Source organism: Euprymna scolopes, chromosome 12 (genome assembly GCF_053919585.1).
Source record: "Euprymna scolopes isolate OS-2025 chromosome 12, ASM5391958v1, whole genome shotgun sequence".
Lineage (NCBI taxonomy): Eukaryota > Metazoa > Mollusca > Cephalopoda > Sepiida > Sepiolidae > Euprymna > Euprymna scolopes.
In genome coordinates this window covers 154,010,210-154,030,710 of record NC_136493.1, presented here as the reverse complement: position 1 = coordinate 154,030,710, position 20,501 = coordinate 154,010,210, and the positions used below count along the sequence as shown (strand labels likewise).

Here is a 20,501-nt window from a genome sequence, read left to right as displayed (position 1 = left end):
CACGTTTTGGCTGAACCTTCAAACCTTTTTGATGCATATTTTGTTTGAACATGGAAATCTACGGGAATCTTTAATCATCGAGGTCATGATCAGATATAACTCAAAATTGTATTCTTAGCATAAACACGCACCGAGAATTGAGCCTTCAATCTCCAGAAGTGTCACAACTGAAAATAACCAAGTGGATTACACGGACCGATTTTTCAATATACAATTTTACTACTTATCACTATGGATCTTTTTAGTATCTCTCTCCTCTATGTATACAAACACAAACCTAAATAACTTGGGAGATTGTTTGCAGTGGAAAAAGCAAATCTGCTCGTCTGACGGTTTTCCTCAAACTCCAATTTAGACCCGACAAATCATCTCCAAATTTTAATTTATGAATTAAAAGCCATACTCAATGAACTGTAAAATCATCCAATAATTTGTTCATGATGCCATAAAAACCCGTGACATCTCCAAAATATGTGAGCCTCATCTTATACCTGCTATAATATTAAAAAGATATTCTGAAGTTGTGTACTCTTTCCAAACTGCTTCTGATTTACACGTTTTCCAAGAATCTGATATGAGAAATGCCCACTCTATTATTGTGCTATTAGCCTCCTCCCTCTCTTCAATAAAATCTTTGTCCTTAATCATGCATTAGTTCACCACCTCATAGATAAATTTCTTTCTGACCGACACTATGGATTTAGGCAAGCTTGTTCTACTGCAGATATCCTACATGCAATTTTTAAACATGTATAGCACGCGCTGGATAAGGCATATGCAAGGCCTTTGACAGGTTTTGGCATGATTGTTTTCTCAACCAAATTAAATCTCATATTACTGTACGCTTATATAACAATCAAATCCTTCTTAGATAATAAAAATCCAAGTTGTGCTTGATGGTGATAAATCTGAACTTGGCCTTTCAGGACATGATCACAGTGTAATATCTGTTCTGATGCTACACTTTATCTTTAGTGAAGAAATCCTTGATAACTGAGAATTTTTATATTTGGTCCTATCCTATCCTGTCTCTTTTGGGGGAGCTAGATTTTATACACATTAAAACGTGACCTTGCGTCTAACTCTACCCTACCCTAACAATTACTATATTGTCCAATTGATTACTGTACACTCTTAAACCTTATCATCGAGTGGTCTCTGGGCCTTGAAAAGTGGTTATGCTTATGTAAAAAAAAAAAAAAAAAAAAAAAAAAATTTCCAAGAAACACAGGATTTATTTTCGACTGTCACTTTACTTACATGCCCGACAAAATTAGAACATAGACTGAATATTAAAAGAAATCTAAACGGCATTATAGGCCGAGGAATTGAAAACATACGGTTTCTTGATTAATCCCTGATCATCTCCACAACAATGTTATGTTTTTGTGCAATATACACGATTAAAGAAAAATATTTAAAGCATCATATAACTTTTCTATTCAACACTTTTAGTTGTAATTGTTATATATTCCTTCTGAAACCGAAATATATTTATGAGCAGCAAAATCCCACCTCTTCACAGTTGAGATCCCTAGATGTAAAAGAGACAGTTCAGTAGTTTCTTGCCTAGAAGTGCTGGATTTTGGAATTCTCTCCCGGGTTCCTGCTTCCCCATCTGTACTGACATGCAGAAGTTCAAGTGTAACGTGAACAGACATCTTGCTGCCAACTTCCCATATAGTACCCCTGTAGCTTATGACCTAGATAGTAGCCCCCTACACCGAAGTGGCTTGTTTGTGGTGAGGGGGAAAAAAAAAAAAAAAAGTTACTTTTCTTTGACATCTTTAAAGGAAATACAATAAGATATTATAACAAAAACTCACTTAAAATAAGTTGTTTGGAGAAAATGCAAAAAAGTGTTAAAAAAAAATTGAAATAATGACATGTTAGGAAAAAGACTAGATTCTCGAAATAGGATTTGGATTTAAAAGAAGATTTAATCATTTTAAGATTATTTAATAAAGAGTCTTAACCTGAATCCAAACATTGGGTCAATGAAATAAACAAGTAGCAATTAAGATATAGACCTAGAATATATAAAAGTTTTAACCATGAAAAATAATACAAAAAAATATCCAAATATTTTAAAATAGATATTAAGCATACGAAAGGAGGTAGAAGTATAACAATTAACAAATTAGGAATTGTGCTCAAAAGCGTTAGATTCTAGAGAAACAAGCACTATCACTTTGGACAAAATATCTCGTATTTTAATTTGTCAGATGAAAAAAAAAAAAAAAAAAAAAAAAAAAAAACTCCCTTTCAAGTCAAGTCTTTGTTTTGAAAATATAATCCCCCTTTTTATATTTTACCAAATATGTACAACTAGTATATTAACAGTCGTTTATTTTTAATTAAAAATAAATTTTTGGTATTAAAAAAAAACAAAAAAAAAACATGTATATTTAATAAAGTTTTAGAAAAGCGAGAAACTTTTGTGATATCTTATAGTTTGATCAGTATATAGGTCAATAAATTCTTTAACTAAGCATAAAGTTAAGTATTAATGGACAGATGCATTTTATTAAGGCAGAGCGATGTAGATGATAATACTTGCAGTGACCAGGGTGCAGTTGAAAAATTGCAGCTTTTAACAATTTTTGTCTCATGGATTAAGCTTGCAACAGCCAACAGCAACAGAGCAGAAGGTAAATACAATCAGGAAAATGATTACATAAATGAATAAGTGATTTGAAAAAAAATTTTTTTTTTTTTTTTCAAGTAGAAAAATATTTACTAAAAGTGTAAATCACGATTCATGGGGAATAACTCATGGAAAAAACAAAACCGTTTTACATGTTGGATAAATTTAAACAAAGAAATTCATTTGGATCGAGAATATTTCAATTACTATTCAAGTCACATTTAAATTCTTGCCCCTAAAAGGCATTTAAATTCTGTGCACAAAATCCCAAGTATTATTTATTAGATGTTTTGGGGATTTTTTGAAATTTCTAATGTATCTTTATTTGGTGATGCTACCCAACAATAGAAAATGTTGAATAGCGACCGTGTAAAGAATTTATTTAGGCAATATTTTGACCAAATACATCAGAAAAAAGATGTATATGGCTTCGATGAATGCCAATCAAAATATTTTATACTTTTAGATTTCAAATGTAAATATCATTAACTAAATTACAAAATCGGGATAACAAGTTCAAATTTAGTTCATTCCACAGAAACATTTACGCAATCCCTCCCCTAAATACCTGCGTTTTCTAACAAAGCCTGCAATAGAATCATCTAATTCACAGTGGATGAAACATGAAGCAGTCTTTTCAAACGGAAAAATTAAATTTGGTTGTAGGTTTTGAAAATGAACCATCAGAAAAGGTTTATGGTATAATGAATGAAACAAAAGAAACATTTCAATTACTTTCCACTTGCAAGTAAAGGAATAACAAGTAAAATGTTATATAGTATGATATTGGAAAACGAGGCTAGAAAGGAAAAATCATTAAAATTCTTGGCCAGAGTTAATAGACTAGCCTTTTTAAAGAGTAACACAAACCCAGCAGAAAGATAAAATATGCAATTGTGTAAGAGTTTAAAAACTGGTGATCCATAACTGACCAAGTTTAAAGATAAAAACACTTGTTGCACTAAAGCAATACTTCATGAAAAGAAATTGGAATCTTAAGATCATCATTTCATTCTGGCCTTAAGAAAAATAAAAATTCAAAACAAAACCAAGAGATACAATTTCATTGAAAGATGGTTAGAATCTAAAATAACGTCTCAACTTTGTTTCTGAAATAGGGTGTGAAGATTTAGCATCCAATAGTATGCCTCATCTACAGTAAAACAACTTTCTGTAGAATTATGAATAGCAAAAATTCATTTGATAATTTCAGGGAAATAATTTTATATCTGGTTTCTCAAAGGAAAGCATTTTCCTTTACAGGTAATATTTTAACATGATACTGATGGTTAGTGTTTCTTGTTACAAGCTTTTATATATTCTTGCTTTAACAATGTTAGAAATAGCAGATATTGAATACCTTGTGATCAACTTTTCTATTTTTTTCTCCTGGTAGAAGTTCTAACAAAGTAATTGATTTCAACAAAGATTCAATAATAGCAATACTATATTAAAATTTTTCCCAAAAATATAAAATTAAATTTCACCATAAACACGATGAATATAACTTAAAAAATTATTCAATAGGTGTGTGGGAGGGATATTTTCCTAGGGCTAACATTGATTTCAGGGATTTTTTTTGGATTCTTTAAATTACAAAGAAACTTTAAACTATGGCGCTTGTATTTGTTTAATTATTCTTAAAAGGAAGTAAATAGTTTTCAAAGATAATTTGTTATATGAGTAAGATTACAACTAACAAAACTAGAACTATAAACCAGTATAGTAAACGGAATTAAAACTATTTTCTTAATTTAAAGGATTTCATTAAACATATTTATGTATCTTTATTTGGTGATGCTACTCAACAATAAAAAATATTGAATAGCGACCGTGTAAAGAATTTATTTAGGCAAGATTTTGACCAAACATATCAACATGATATATATGGCTTCGATGAATGCCAAACTCTAGAAATAGGAAAAAAAAAAATTACCATCTCCATTTGATTTCTGGATCAAGATTAAAAAGAATTTTTTCCTTATTGTTAGTTTTTATTTTACAGAAATGAACTTTTGGGTGTACAAGAAAGTCAATCTTGTTAAGTGAAAAAAAGTTCAGTTTCTTTTTTTATTTAAAAATAAAAACCATGGAAAGTTATCTTTTGAACTTTTTCCTTCAATACCAACGTGATGTTGGAATAAAATTTTTTTAAAATCTTCAGCATACGTTCAAAAGTGAAATTTGTGAAACATTCTTTAAAAATAATTGATGCTGTTGTGTAGATTTCCCTGCTACATTAAAATCAAGTAAGAAAAAAAATCTGCATATGTGATGGAAAGAAATTCTACACCAAAATTCATGTAAATACATCAAATTGAATTTTATAACTACGAGCACATAATTTTGTGTGAAGGAGAATAAACTTTTTAACGAAGGAGTTACCACTTATCAAAGCCTGGGGGGCACTCGAGGATAAAGGTTAATGAGTGCACAGTAGTCAATGGGACAATATTATAGTAATCGTTAGTAGTGGAAATTTGGTAAATCGGATTGCTAAAGGAGACTGCTCACCAAGAACTTGTTTACGTCGGACTAGAAGACAACCTTATTGTAGTCAGCTGGAAATGGAAGAGTTCCACATGCGTGCAGTTCTATTTGTTCATGGAATCTATATTTAGGATCAGGCAGATAAGTCAATCACAATGTGTGGGGAATTGGAACACATCAAATTCACTTAAAATGATTTTCTTTATAAAACTATTTGATTAACTTACATTATTTTTAGTGAATACCTTCTTTCAATCAAAGTATTTTTCTTTTTTTATATGTGATATTTATGTTAAGTTTACATACTACCTGCTTGAAATTTTGGAAATTGTATTTAATTGAATAAGGGTCATCAAAAGCATATTTTTTAGAAAAACATTGTATAAAAAGAAATTAAGTACAAATGTATTATGTTGACAGATTTAAAAGTGTCTTTATAATAGTAGCCGTTACAATGGAAATTTTTAAAGTTGATAAAGATTTCTAATGTATCTTTATTTGGTGATGCTACTCGACAATAGATGTAGAATAGCGACCGTGTAAAGAATTTATTTAGGCAATATTTTGACCAAATACATCAGAAAGGATGTATATGGCTTCGATGAATGCCACATTTTTTAAAACTTTTAAGTCAAAGGAAAACCATTTTTTAATTTAAATACGAAAAATGTTTGATACTTATTTAGAATCAAATTTAAAAACACAAATATAGACAAAATTTTGTGATGTACACCTTCAACACAGAACAAAGATGTTATTAAAAATAAATAAATTGATCAAGTAATTTTTTTAATAATAAAATAAAACATTATGAGGAAGCCAGGGGCGGTCATATTGTTTTAGAATGTGTTATAAATTTAAAGGCAAACAACTTAGATTTACAGACTTGCTTATTATTGTTAATTGCTATTGTAAAATTTTGTTTTAATAATTTAAAAATAAAAATACTTGATTAATTTATATAATTTTGGAAATATGAGATCTTTGTTCTGTGTTGCATAAATACAAAGACCCCCCCCCCACATAAATGTAATTCTAAATATGTACAAAAATTTTTATTCAAGTTTAATTTCCAGCAGGTCTAATAAGAGAAAAGTGAGAGTGTCTTTGTAAACTGTTTTGTGATTGAAAGTGAACATTTGATTCTTGTCCATAATCTCCCTACATTAACAATTTTAAATGAGAAAAACAAATTTTATGTGTGACCAAAGAGTGGCTGTTCTGGCCTGCCATTTTGAAAACAATCAATTAAAAAAATACAGAGGGAGATATAAAAAAAAAAAAAAAAAAAAAAAAAAAAAAAAAATGAAGATACAAACAACCATATAAAAAAATGGTTGAAAAAGTCATTCAATTATTAAACTTTAATTTCACTATTTTTAAAAAAAAAATAATCTAGTTGCATAATCATTTCAGTTGATGACATTTCTGATTCTTTTAGTATTTGAATTATTATGATTAAATTTTTTTTAACACAAAATAACTAAAATTCATTCTAAATCTTTTTAAACTACTTTAAAAAATCAGAATGGATTTAACTTGTGTAGAAGCATTGATACTTTAAATAAAATGAAACAATGCCGGATTATTTAAAAAAAAAAAAAAAAAAAAAAAAGATTTATGAAACAATTAAAATGTGCAATAAGTTGGCAAAGTGATAATCTGTTTTTGTTTTGGAAAACTGCTAAATTCTAACTAAGCACCAAAATACAAATCAATTCTTAGTTTTTAAGATGGAGGAAATAAGTTGCTTCGTTTGAAATTTGGTTTGTCAGAAATAAAGATAGTCATGACTATCAAAATTACTAGGAGTAAATTCAACAAAGTCTTTCATCTGGCAGTGTAAGAAAAAGTCAAAATGGGATTAAAGAATAAAAATCAATCTTGCCAAACTTTCAGAAAAAAAAAATTTGCAAGCTTCTAATTAAACCTAAAAGATTATGAGTATTAAAATAATCTTTCATATATGTAAAATTGGCCACAAAACTAATCTTACAAGTCGAGCAATGATGACAATTCAGATTTCATCCAACAATCTCTGTAAGAGAGTCAGTTCAAAATTTATTTTCATTGTTAAACAGAAAAGGTTTGTTTAAATTTGACAAACTTTATTTAATTGCATGTTTTATCCTTGAAAGAGAAAATAATTAGTTTCCTTCCAAAGAGTATATCCATGAAGACAATAGCTTAAAAAAAAATTACTCATTTAAAATGCAAAAAAAAAAAAAAAAGCAAAACAAATTGAGGGTAAATTTTCCAGTTGTTTTATTGGCTGTTTACATCATTTATTGTTGTTGCTTTGCAGCAATTCTTTTGTCTCTCTCTTCAGAAACGGTCAGCCTGACACCCTTGCCTCGGGGCAAAGACACCCAAGGTTTGTTACCTTTGCCAATGATGAAGACGTTCTTGATTCTGAAACAAACACAAATGGATTAGAGACAAAAACGACAACTGACACATTCTCTCCAAAAATCGCAGTTCTCCTTTTATTATATTTGATATAAAAAAATTAGAAGATTTAATTATAACTATATTCTAACTGCCAAATGAATTTGATTTAAAATCGGAATCTTTACTTTTAAAAGTAAAATAAATGATGAGAAATAGGGAGGGAGGGGTAAAATTAATTCCACATTTGACTTACCTTGTGGCAAAGATGTGGCCAAGTGTGTCTTTCACATGGACAATGTCAAAGGATCCTGGATGTCTATCTCTGTGGGTAACAATACCCACTCGACCAATGTTGTGACCTCCAGTAATCATGCACAAGTTACCTAAATAATAGAAAAAGAGCAGAAAGTAAATGGAGTGATACATGCAAAAGTATCACAGAGAAAAAAGATTTTTCACTACATTGGTTCATGCTCAATATCAAAGAGCTTTGTAAGCACCATTTATTTGCAAAATTGGATGTCATCAAAGGGAGATAAATTGGTAATCCTTGACATTCTCAGTAACTACAAATCTAATTTATATTGACTTGTCATTGTGTAGAAAATGTAAAAACATTTTGCTTCATTTCTTTATCTCAAAAATCGAAGTGTACAGAACACCATTTTTAAACTAAAATGTAAGAGAAATTGGAACAATCACTCGTGATCAAGACTTTAAATTTTTTTTTTTTTTATAAAGATGCCAATTTGAAATCTTAAAATTTTGTTTTTCATTAGAACATTCACTTTGCTACAAACAGCAGAAAATAAAATCAAGTCTAAAAAGTTTGTCATGTTAAGAAATGTGAGAAACAAATGTTAGGAGGAAGAGGAGGCAAGAGAAAAAGTTACCAGAGTCAAATTTGATGAATTCTTTAATTTTCATGGAAGCCAAATCAAGTAGAATACTGTCGTTGACTTTGATGAGTGGATCAGGATAACGGATGGTACGACCATCATGGGTACACAAGAATGGAATACCTTTAGGACCAGTTTGTACCCTTGTGACACGGCAAAGTTTGTACTGAAAAGGAAAAAGCATAAAACGTGTTTGCAAAGAAAAAAATGGCTGGTGTACATTTGTTAAGACCAAATGCTGAATAATGAAATTAGGCAAGTCATGGATCAAAAATACTAAAGGTTAAATTAGATGAGAATGTAATGAAACGAAAGTCTATTAGAGAAAATTGATTTTAATTTACTTTTGAAGAAAACCTTAAATGAAATAAAGGAAAAAAGAAAAAATATATATCCCCAACTCACTGCCATTAAAACATTTAAATCAAGGGATGTTGCCATTGAGCTAGGCTGTGATTGAAGTCGACAAAGTTTGTTCACATTACATTTGAAGTTCTGCATGTTGCTACAGATGTGAAAACAAGGAATTTCAAAAGGCAAGTGATATGAGGAAAAAGTTATTAGAAAATTTTCCAGCATCGAAGGAAGTTGTATAGGTTGGGGTATATTTGTTGAGGAGGGAAAAGCGCAGTAAGTTCATCTGAGCACATTTCACGGAATTACTTATAAAAACACCATTAAAAATACTATCTTAGATAATAAACCCGAATGAAGATCAGGAACAAGAAAGGTTTTAGTATCTCCTCGCGTGACGCATTAATGTTGCATTTGTATATAAAACTTTTTTTACCACTGCTCCATTTACTGATTGGAAGAATAATCAAAGAATCAAAATCAGATGTAAAAATGACATTCTACTATCTCATATTTTGTGTTGTGGAATGGAGAAACAACATTAAAATTACTTGGAACCAGATTACAAAATAGATTGTTTATTACTAGTGATGGAACAATTCCAGCCAGACAATCGAAAAATTTGTATATATATGCCTTTTTTCCTTTTTTTAAATTATTTCTGTAAAATCAGTGTTTTCGCAAACATAAAAGATACACTTGAAGGGGATTACATGAGTAGATACTTCTAAATATTTTTTCTTAAATGTTTTATTTGTAATTGACTGAAAATTGTTAAATATCTCAAGATTTTCCTTTTAAAACAAAACCATTTGCTTAAATTTGTCAACAGATGACAAAACAATTTAAAATTCTGAAGTGTTTGGTATACAAAATAAGACTAGGAACAGAATAGTTAATAATGCCCTTCCTCATTTTAAGAATTTTAAAATAATGTTAATAAATAATCCATTCTTACCATGAGAGGATGGGGAAGGGGCTTTGTTAACTATTCTGTGCCTTTCTATCAAATGTTTATATTTTTTATCCTAATTATAAATTTGGTTATTTATTAGATGAATTTGTTTTACTGTAAAAAGATACAGATAATAATGGCAATTTGTCGATTAACACTTATATTTGAAAAATTATTTTTAAGATGATTATGTGTGAGCACTTTGAAAATCTTGCCAGAAAGAAAAATATTTAATATGAAGCGAGTTATAAGTTTTGTATATGAATTCAATGCAAAATGATAATTTCCTAACTATTCTTTTTTTTTTTTTTTTTTTGTTAACTGCTTTAACAACGCTTGAAAGTTTGGGAAATCTCATTTTATGTTAACTTTATGTGCAAAAGATTCCCCACTAAATTTTTTTTATTGTTTTTTTTTTTTTTTTTTTTTTTTTTCAGGATTTTCAAGAAAAGAAACATCTCTTCCTCTTGTAGTGGTGACCGGACAAAAGCCCAAAAAAATTTAATTTTTTACATTGAAATAGATTTATATTTTTATAATTATCAATAAATGGTTTTGTAATATTTTTTTTGAGAAAAATGGTTCATTTCAATTTAAACATTTTTTTGAGTGCCTTGCAAACACTATATTATGAAATTACCTGTTTTTCTTTTTTTTTTTTTTAATGCTATTAAGTTTTCACAAAAGAAAAGATATTGTGAGAACTCTCTTTCCTATGCGATTTCACCCGAAAACAAAATGCAATTCTCCATTTTGTAGGCGATTACATGTAGTCAACAGTCAGATAAACTTAATGGTATTCAAAAAAATCAGTTTCACAAAACGATCACTCCTTTTGGACTATTTTGGACATAACTTTAAATCCTGGCCATTTTAAGGTTTCTGAACTATTAAGTATTGTTGTTAAATCATAAATTAAAAAAGGTCACCTTCATACTACTAACACAGGCGGTAATATGAAACCTTGGGTTGAAGGTAAAAATAAATTGACTTGTTTGCCTTAAAAAGTTAGAATGGCTTGGAAATAGGCATCGTTTTACATTAAATTTACATGCGCAATTGTAATATTTTTTTAGTTTGATGTGTTCACATAATCGCACACAAATAAGAATCTCATTTGCAGTGGTGTATAATAGGCTGTCCAAAAAGTCACAGAAGGGTTTTGAACTTTAATAGATTCTTCATCTTTGATATCTTTCTGTAATTTTAACACAATCTAAGACATTGGAAAAAAAAATTTTTTTAATGCAAACAATCTTTATAAAAAATAATGCCTATTAAATGTTGCCCATTTTCAGCTTTGTATATTTGTGCTTTTTCCAAAACATTCATGACAGATTGCAGAATCTCTGGATTGCAATTTAACATTTCATTTCTGATGTTTTCTTTCAATTCTTGCAGGGTTTAGGGTTTGTTAACATAGATAGGAATGAAATAAGAGAGTTAAATTGCAATCCAGAGTTTCTGCAATGTGTCATAAATAATGTTTTGGAAAGAGCATAAATATGCAAAGCAACATTAAAATAAAAACATGTCATTTCATAAAGATTGTTTGAATTTTGCATTTTTTTTTTTTTTTTAATTTCCCACTGTCTTAGTCAAATTGTGTTAAAATTACAGAAAGATATAAAAAATATAGAATCTATTTAAGTTCAAACCCTGTCAGTGACTTTTGGACCCCCCCCCCCCCGAAAATCAGAGTCAGCAAATAAAAAATAACTTTTCAAAATTCTTTTACGAAAGATTTTTTTCAAAATTGTACGTTTGTAATGTCACAAAAATATTTGAAGTCAACTTTTGTTCACACTAAAAAGAACTTAAAAAATGAAAATAACAATTAGTATTCCATTCGGATTATGGGAAATCCAAGATCTGAATATTTTTAAGTTTATCATCAGTAAAAGAAAATCTTACTCGACCAACTGGAAGCAGCTGAAGAGACCAGAAATGTTGCACAAGGGAAACCAGTGACTAAATAAAACAGGTGTATGCATGTGTGTGTGAAACTATTCAACCAATAAACTCTCAAACTACTAGTCACATAAAAGGAAATAGTAATTATACACCAACGATGGTTTATAATGAGTAAAATCTGTTCAACTGAATAACCCGTACAGAAATATGTCGACAAGTTGAAATGAAAAATATTAATTTCAACTTACCGACATATTTCTATTAGTTTTGCCATACACAAATTCATAGCTTAAATTTAATTTTAATTCTTTATTTGTCGATAGCTCAAATAGTAGGGAATGCGGCTGGAGTGCTAAATGTTTTGGTTTTAGTTCTAACTGATGGCACTAAAGTTTTTTCAATCTTTATATATTAGGTACAATATAATATTCAGTAGAGAATTGGCTCTAATCTAATATATACAGAAGGAATTAAAGATAAAAATCGGAAATTTTACTCACTTTTGCTTCATCTGTCTTAATGCGATGAATGGCAAATCTGCCTTTAGCGTCATAAATCAAACGGAAATGCTCATTGGTTTTTTCAATTGTAATGACATCTGAAACAAGATTTAAACTTCAATTTCAGTTTTAGTAATTTTTTGTGTAGGAAACAAACCGTGTGCATACAAAAATGGGTAATTTATCACACTGATAACAAAACAATTTTATTTAAAAAATACTTGATAGTCTGTGTATGCAATCCAAGTTATAAGGTTAACTAATTTGCATATTGCTTTGCAAACAGACATCTCGTTAATTTAAATCAAATTTATGAGTAATCAAAGAGCAGCTGTTTCGTCTTCTTTATTTGAAGCTATATATATATAAAAAAAACTTAAAAAACTGAAGAGGGATAAAAATATACAAACATCTAGTGATACAGATTATGGTTAACAAAAAAAAAACTCACCCATAAATCCGGAAGGATATGTGGGATCAGTCCTAACTTGGCCATCAACCTTAATCAGTCTCTGTTTAACGATCTTCTTGACTTCATCCGAAGTGAGGGCGTACTTCAGACGGTTCCTAAGAAACAAAATCAGGGGGAGACATTCTCTCCATTTGTGTGGTCCGGTGCTGGGTCGGGGAGCCTACAAAAAGGAAAAAATGTAGATATAAAAATTCATGGTTTATGAGACACTGAGTATTATTTACAATAGGCAACAAAACAGGGCTGGGGGTTAATAAACGCAAGTTACTCTCCTAGCTATCTGGATAAATTTGTTTAACAAAGTTTGAGTTAGAAAAAAAATATGGTGGTTTCGTTACAACCACGTCACGAATAATCGATATATCTAGAAAAGTGAAATTGTGTCTGTATACATTTCCCTACCAAACTACTCAATTTTCAGTCTACAAACTCGAGATTTTACATAAAGGATATTGAAGATTTGGGGAAAATCTTTTTAATTGGTTTTCAGCCAGAAATTTTGGCTCTCAAGGGGTCAAAGTTCAACGATTTAACCTTTGAAAACTACCAAACTTCATCAATTTTGGGTCAAAACACTTTGAAAATTTAGATGTAGGTTACTTGGATATGGATCAAACTTTTTAACTTGATTTGAGTCCAAAGCAATAAATGTTATGGGGGTCGATAAGCTCCCAAAAGAGATGTTGCCTGGCTTTGTTTTATTGTTTATCGCAAGTCCAAAAAACAAGGAGTCTCCCCTAGACAAGAGCCATTCACTTCAATTGATGCTAGATGGGGATCAGAGCGTTGATGATGTAAAGAAAGACGCTTTGTTTTAGATGCATTAAAAGTAACCAGCAACCTCTTCCCCCATTGTACCACGCGATCAAGATCAGAGAGAACTTTGTCATTTATGGCCTTAGATGTGTTGTCATAGATGGTCGTGTCATCAGCATAGATGTCAATGAATGATTTCATTGATGTACATCAGGAAGAGAGTTGGGCCCAGGATGAACTCCAGCATTAATACTGTGGGCCTCTGATTTCTGCCCATCAACCACTATTCTTATGAGCCTATAAGAGAGAAATGATTTAATGATTGAGAAAACATTTCCAGTTATACTGTAGCTAGAAATCTGGTGAAGTAGGACCCTTATCGAAGGTCTTTGATATGTCAAGAGCAATTGCCCTAGAAAGGAAGCCTGTCAAGAGATTCACTAATCCTATGAGATATAACCGTTAGCACATCTGCTGTAGATCTGACAGAACGGAAACCATATTGCATGTCACTAAGAAGGTTATTTCTGTTGAGGTGGTTGACTACTTCTTTATTTAATATGGATTCCAACAACTTACACAGGAGACTTATTGGTCTGTACTGAGAGGGAGATGACTTTTCACCTGAATTCTTAAATACAGGGCATACTGATGAGGTTTTTCAGGATGTTGGGAATCACTTCTCCTTAAGGCAACGCTTAAATAGTAAGTATGGGGGCATGTTCTGGTTGAAGCTTTTTCAGCACTATAACTGGAATGCCGTCAGAGCCAATTGTTTTACTGGAATCAAGGTTCTTGATTAGTTTGGCGACCTCACATACAGATATTTGTATGTTGCATAGCATGTTGTCTGTTATAGGAGGAAATACGGGGAGTTGATGGCCTTCGTCGCATAGGGTAGCTTAACTAATTTATCAAATTGAGAGTAGTTTGGTAGGGAAATGTATAGACACAAACAATTTCACTTTTATAGGTATATAGATTATTCGTGACGTGGTTGTAACGAAACCACCATTTTTAGCTGCAAAGTTCTTGGCAAATAGTTTGGCCTTGTCTGATGCTGACGAGATGACCTCCAGTCCATTGATGATGGTTGAGATAGAACGCATGCTTCTGTTCAGGATCCTGTTTGTTATTTGCCAAAACTAATGGGAACCAAGCCGTTGCTCAGCTACTTTGGATTTAATGGACTGAGCACATAGCTCTCTTGCATTTTTTATTACTCTTTTACAGTGGTTGTTGGCAGTCCTGAAAGCAGCTTTAGTCTCAGTGCATCTATTACGTTGGTAGCCATGGAAAAAGTGATTTCTGTGCATGATGGCGACAGCACATTCTGTAGAGAACCACGGCTGGTCGTAGGTTTCTGTTGGAATTTTTTTGGATGGTATGAATCGGCCTATAACCATTCGGTCAGGTCTGATGCTATAGAGGACACATCCTTTTTAAACATTGAATGCAGGGGTAGACTACCAAACTCCTCTGCCAATTTTAGCTCTAAACATTTGAAATTTTAGATATAGGTTACTTGGACAAGAGTCAAACTTTTTAATTACACACACACACACACACACACAAGTTATGAACAGTATATAGGGCCCGAGCAAAGCTGGGCTGAACTGCAAATCAATCAAAAATTGGAGTGCCCCAAGGGTCTATTCTTGGACCTCTGTTGTTCCTAATATTCATAAATGACCTCCCCGACAAAATTGCCTCTGAGAAGGGTATATATGCTGATGACATCACACTAACAGGCAAGACAGGAAAACAAATGAACACATCTAAAGAAATGGCAGAAACACTAGAGAATGACCTCCAATCTGTAGTGGACCGAGGACAAAAATGGATGGTCACGTTCAATGTTACCAAGACTAAACTAGTTTCCTTCAATAATTACAAGAAACCTTCTCTACCACCAATTGCAATAGCCAATGACCCTTTATCTGAGAGTACATCTTTCAAACTGCTTGGCCTAACGTTCACAGGAAACATGGAACAATTACATTGAAAGCATTGCCAGGGCCGCTGCAAAGAAGGTAGGCTCTCTCTACCATGCTAGAAAATTACTAACACCCGAAACTATCCTGTACCTCTATAAGGCCACCATTCGTCCATGTATGGAGTATTGTTGTCATATTTGGGCTGGTGCATTTGCTACTAGTCTCTCACTCCTAGACAATGTTCAAAAGAGAGTCGCCAACCTGATAGGTCCTGAACTGTCATCTAAGCTTCAGCCTCTGTCCCATCGATGAAATGTTGCATCCCTCTGCTTGTTCTACAAGTATTTTAATGGGGAATTCTCTGACGAACTGCAAGCACTTATGCTGCCACGACATAAAAACCCTCGACAAACCCGACAGTCAGCTAAGATATTTGTACTCTAGTTTCTTGCCCAGAACCGCTAGATTTTGGAATTTCATTCCAGGTCCCTGCTTCCCCAACTGTACTGACGTGCAGAAGTTCAAGTGTAACGTGAACAGACCTCTTGCTGCCCAAATCCCCACATAGTACCCCAGATAGTAGCCCCCTACACCAAAGTGGCAATGTGCCTTGTTTGGGGTGAAAATGCTAATAATAATAAAAAAAAAAAAAAAAAAAAAACACGTCGTTCGAAATGTTCAATCAATGTTTTGATTTTTGAGCAATTATCGACACTTAACATGGTCTTAAAGAAACCGCCCGCCATTATTTTTTCCGTTCTAATTTTAAACCTAAAAATTTTCGTTCATAAATAAATGCTTAAAAATAAATAAATAAAATAAATATATCGATTTTGGTAAAATAACTTATCTTGCCTTTGGTAACATTTGTATTTTTTATTTTTTTTACTTTTATTGCTTTTTGTAATAAAAAAAAGTGAAGCATGCTTCTCCCCCCACCCCAAAAAAATCACAAGGGGACGTCAAAATGAACGGTGCAGTTTTAGGTCTTAACATGTAAATTTGGGTAATATCCAAAAATACCGTTAGGGCTTACAACATGGCCGCCAGAAGAGTCACGTGATCCAGTTGATCCAAAACATGAATCGTGCAAATGGAAAACGCAGCCTTGAAGGCAAACTTTGACAAACAATCACAATTTGTTTGTATTTAATTTTTTGTTGATATAATGTTATAAAAATAGGCAAACTTTGAGAAACAATCTTAGGTTGTTTTTAGTTAAAACTGTTTATAAAAAGTATTTTATTCAGAACAAACAAGTGGTCGACTAGGTGTATCAGAATTTTAGGCGGAATTTTTGACACCCCCAACAAAAAACTGCGAACAAAATATATAAAACTCGTAATTTCTGTTTTTAAAGTGGGTTGTCAATTTTCTTTATGAAATATACTTCCAAAATAAACTATTACAGTCGTTTAAAACATAATAGAAGTATTATTTTTTATTTTTTAAAAACAATGTACTTAATTATTATGCTTGTTTGTCAAAGTTTGCTTTAAATTTGCGTTTTCCGGTTTCGTAATACGGCGATTCATGTTTTGGATCAACCGGATCACGTGACTCTTCTGGCGGCCATGTTGTAAGCCCTAACGGTATTTTTGGAGATTACCTAAATTTGAGTTCTGTACCATGCAAAAAAAAAAAAAAAAAAAAAAAAAAAAAATGACTAAGTCACATTAAGCCCCAAGGCCTTAACATATTTAAATTTGAGTTCAGCACCATGCAAAACTTCTAAATAGACATACAGAAAATTTTGGACAAATATGGTAAAATAGTCCCAAAAATGGAGTATTTTTATTAGACCTAAAAGAGCCCCTGGGCCCTGGGGTACACACAAGAGTTATCAAAATTATATAGAAATCAGTTAGTTACAACTTTTCAGAAAGTTTTATAAAAATCCAAGGTATTTTTTGTTAATAAGCATAAAAGTGATCTTGCCATTTTAACCCGAAAGACACCCCGGGGTAGGGGGCAACCGGAATTTTCCCGGAAAATGCTTTCTGATACTTTTTTTTTTTTTTTTACTCATATTATGTTTAATGTTTGTACAAAATTTCAAAAAATTCCAAGGCGTAGTTAGAAAAGTGCGGACAGGCGAAAGGATGAGGGTGAATTTACAGATCCACCCTCCTTTTGTCCCGGGGGGGGAAGGGGTACTTTTTTTTTTGGCAACTACATTTTTCCAGTTTAGTTTATTTCCCTGCTTCATACGTGTACAATGAAAAAAAAAAATACATGACTTAATGTAATAAAATTGGAGACTTATTTTAAATCACGTGACTAAAATAAAAAAATTTTACACTAGAAAAAAATAAATAAATCATGCAAAAATTCGTTAAAATGTTGATTAAATTGAAAAATACTTACAAAAACTCCACCAAGTTTAGCCAGCATCCAATGTTTGGGAGCGGACAAGCGCTTCACGTGCTTTCTTCGACCACGGTAACCCTGGAGATTGGGGGAAAAAATGTTACATTTTTATTTGAAAAAATAAATAGATTAAAAATATAAATTGAAAACGATGAGATATTCCGAATTTGTACAAACTTTTCAAATCCAATACGAAGCAAGACTGTCAAGTTTTAAAACGATTAGAAAAAATTGTAACAGTCGACTTAGAAATTATGAAATCAGACATCGTTTTTGAATAGATTTAAAAGACGATGCAACGTAATATTAGTTTTAGCTTTGATCCACCGGTTTTATCAAGGGGAGATAAATTGTATTCGAAAACTTGGGGTTTGTTTTACTATACACAGATTCGAAAAAGTTGTCAAAAAACAAATATATAACAAATAAACGTTATCAAAGGCAAGATGAGTTACTTTTCTACCAAACTGGATATATTTTTCGTGTTTCTATTCCATGTTACATGTTTATTCAGCTCGAAAAGCATACAGTGTTTACCGATGTATTGAAAAATTCAAGATGGCGTCTGACTCTCTCTTTAACACGGTAAGTTTCGGAAAAGGTGTTATAAATAAAAAACTGGATAAAATACTGTTAAAACTCGCTCAATATATGTTACCGTGACATAGGTTGACATATATTCGGCTGGTTTTTAATAGTATTTTGTCTAGTTTTTTTATTTATAACACCTTTTCCCAAACTTATGTTAAAGATGGAGTGAGGCGCCATCTTGAATTTTCCAATACATTGGTGAACACTGTTTTTTGAGCTGAATAAACATGTTACATTGAATAAAAACACGAAAATTATATCCAGTTTGGTAGAAAAGTAACTTATTTTGCCTTTGATAACATTTATTTGTTATATATTTGTTTTTTGACAACTTTTTCGAATCTATGTGTACAGTAATACATAACCCTTTAACCTTACAATTGAATAAAAAACATCTTAAAACTTTGATTAAACTTGGAAATACGATTTTAAAAAAATAACGCGGATCAGTAAGTGCATTAGCACCAAAAATGTATTACAAATAAATGTTATCAAAGGCAAGATAAGTTACTTTTCTACCTAATTGGAAAAGGTTTTGTGTTTTTATTTATGTAAAATGTTTAATCAATCGAAAAACATGCAATGTTTATCGGTAAAAAGACAAATGGCGGCGAGCTCGTTGTTGGATACGTTAAGTTTGGGAAGATCAGTAAAAACTAAAAAATTAACTTAAAACTCACTCAATTGTTACCGTGCTATAGGCGGACATATTTGGTGGGTTTCTAGCAGTATTTTGTATAATTTTTTTTAGCTTGGACTCATTTTCTCAAACTTAACGTATTCAACAGCAAGTGAGCCGCCATTTGTCTTTTTCAAATATACCGACAAACACCGTATTTTTTTTTTTTTTTCGAACCGATTAAACATCTTACATTAAATAAAAACACTAAAGGTAAAGCAGTTAGGTAGAAAAGTAACTTATCTTGCTTTTCATAACATTTGTTTTTTTGACAACTTTTTTCCGAATCTATGTGTATAGTAACACAAACCAAAAAAAAACTTTCCAAAAGTCCATTATAGTTTTTTTTGTTGAATATTTAAATTAAGTTTGATAAATTAGAACAGGTGGAATAAAAATTAAAAACAGAAAAGTGAGGGAAAATGTGTATTGTGGGTGGGTGGGGGTAAGTGACACCATTTTTTTTATTTCAATATAGGGTTTCAAAACTTTGCAGGAATACGTTTTTCCACGTTTGAACAACGATAAAACGATATTGAAAATAAAATAATTCAAAACATTTTGTAAAATATGCAGAATTAAAATTTGAACATTCAAATTTATGCCAAGGCTGATAGAAACACGTGTGCAGTTTCAATTTCCTCGTAAATGATTTTGTATGACATACAAATATAGACAGAATAATACATACATATGCACACAAATAGCTAATAAATCGTAATTCGAATGTATTTAAGAAAAGGGCATAAAAAACAAAACAAAAAAAATGGAATATACGTGATTTTATTTGCACACAATTTTACGAAGATTCGAAAAAAAAAATCGCGTCGGGATTCAGTTGGAGCTAAATTTTAACATTTGATAGAGAAAGAATTTTACTCAAACGAATTACGTACAATTAAATAATGTAGAAAAGAATTGTTAGCCTAAAATAATATATTATTAAAATATTAAAAGAGTATCATGTGTTTAAATTACAACCAGCATGGCGATAAGCCGGGGCTACGAAACATTTTGTACAAATTTACGATTAAATAAAACAAATAATTTTGTAAATAATAGAAAAAAAACATGCCATAATTTGTTAACGTTAAAACAAATTGAAAATAAAACGATTAAATTGTTTCATCAAGGAAGATGGAAGCAGATTTAAGAGAGACAAAATAAGTATACTCACCATGATGAAAAATTATAACTAAAAAGGAAGAGTGAGTATAATTTGCGCAGGCGCACAACTTTAGAATGAGGCTGATATCCGGTTTGGAGCTTCCGCTTCCGGTAAAAACTGAAAGATGAAAATAAACAAACTTCTTTAGTTATGTCCCCTAGATAAACCCGTATAACCCTTTAGGAAAACGGACGAATAATCTGCTTTAGCTGGTCCATTTTTTTTTTTGTGTAAACAAAAAGAGAAGGAAATAGATTTTTATTTTGTTGTTAACGAGTAGATCACTGTTCAGTTACGCCGCAGCGGGCAGCGCTTATCGATCCAAGTATAGTTGGAGATGGTATGGGCAACGACTATCCCACCCCCACATTTTATGAC

At 31.3% G+C, this 20,501-nt stretch overlaps 1 protein-coding gene and 3 non-coding genes across 4 annotated transcripts; all 4 read right to left on the bottom strand.

Moving 5' to 3' along the window:
* Positions 1 to 2,958: 2,958 nt before the first annotated feature.
* Positions 2,959 to 3,092, bottom strand: LOC145291848 (small nucleolar RNA SNORA16B/SNORA16A family). The gene has a single exon (XR_013869488.1). It is a non-coding gene; the product is annotated as a small nucleolar RNA SNORA16B/SNORA16A family (small nucleolar RNA).
* A 1,332-nt stretch (positions 3,093 to 4,424) lies between these two features.
* LOC145291849 (small nucleolar RNA SNORA16B/SNORA16A family) lies at positions 4,425 to 4,555 on the bottom strand. Its single transcript, XR_013869489.1, has one exon. It is a non-coding gene; the product is annotated as a small nucleolar RNA SNORA16B/SNORA16A family (small nucleolar RNA).
* Positions 4,556 to 5,621: 1,066 nt separating this feature from the next.
* LOC145291847 (small nucleolar RNA SNORA16B/SNORA16A family) lies at positions 5,622 to 5,750 on the bottom strand. Its single transcript, XR_013869487.1, has one exon. It is a non-coding gene; the product is annotated as a small nucleolar RNA SNORA16B/SNORA16A family (small nucleolar RNA).
* Positions 5,751 to 7,378: 1,628 nt separating this feature from the next.
* LOC145291567 (small ribosomal subunit protein eS4-like) lies at positions 7,379 to 20,180 on the bottom strand. Its single transcript, XM_080137637.1, has 7 exons — positions 20,133 to 20,180; positions 17,683 to 17,763; positions 12,602 to 12,782; positions 12,151 to 12,248; positions 8,422 to 8,593; positions 7,782 to 7,911; positions 7,379 to 7,549 (listed from the first exon to the last, which is right to left on the bottom strand). Exons 1-7 carry the CDS (start codon positions 20,133 to 20,135, stop codon positions 7,423 to 7,425), a joined length of 792 nt encoding a protein of 263 aa, XP_079993763.1. The 5' UTR covers positions 20,136 to 20,180; the 3' UTR covers positions 7,379 to 7,422.
* Between the last annotated feature and the right edge of the window lie 321 nt (positions 20,181 to 20,501).

Coding starts and splice junctions, on each gene's coding strand:
- LOC145291567 (XM_080137637.1), bottom strand. Junction 12,249..12,601: donor ATATCCTTCCGGATTTATGG/GTGAGTTTTTTT, acceptor ATCTTGTTTCAG/ATGTCATTACAATTGAAAAA. Junction 7,912..8,421: donor ATTCATCAAATTTGACTCTG/GTAACTTTTTCT, acceptor TCTATTATTTAG/GTAACTTGTGCATGATTACT.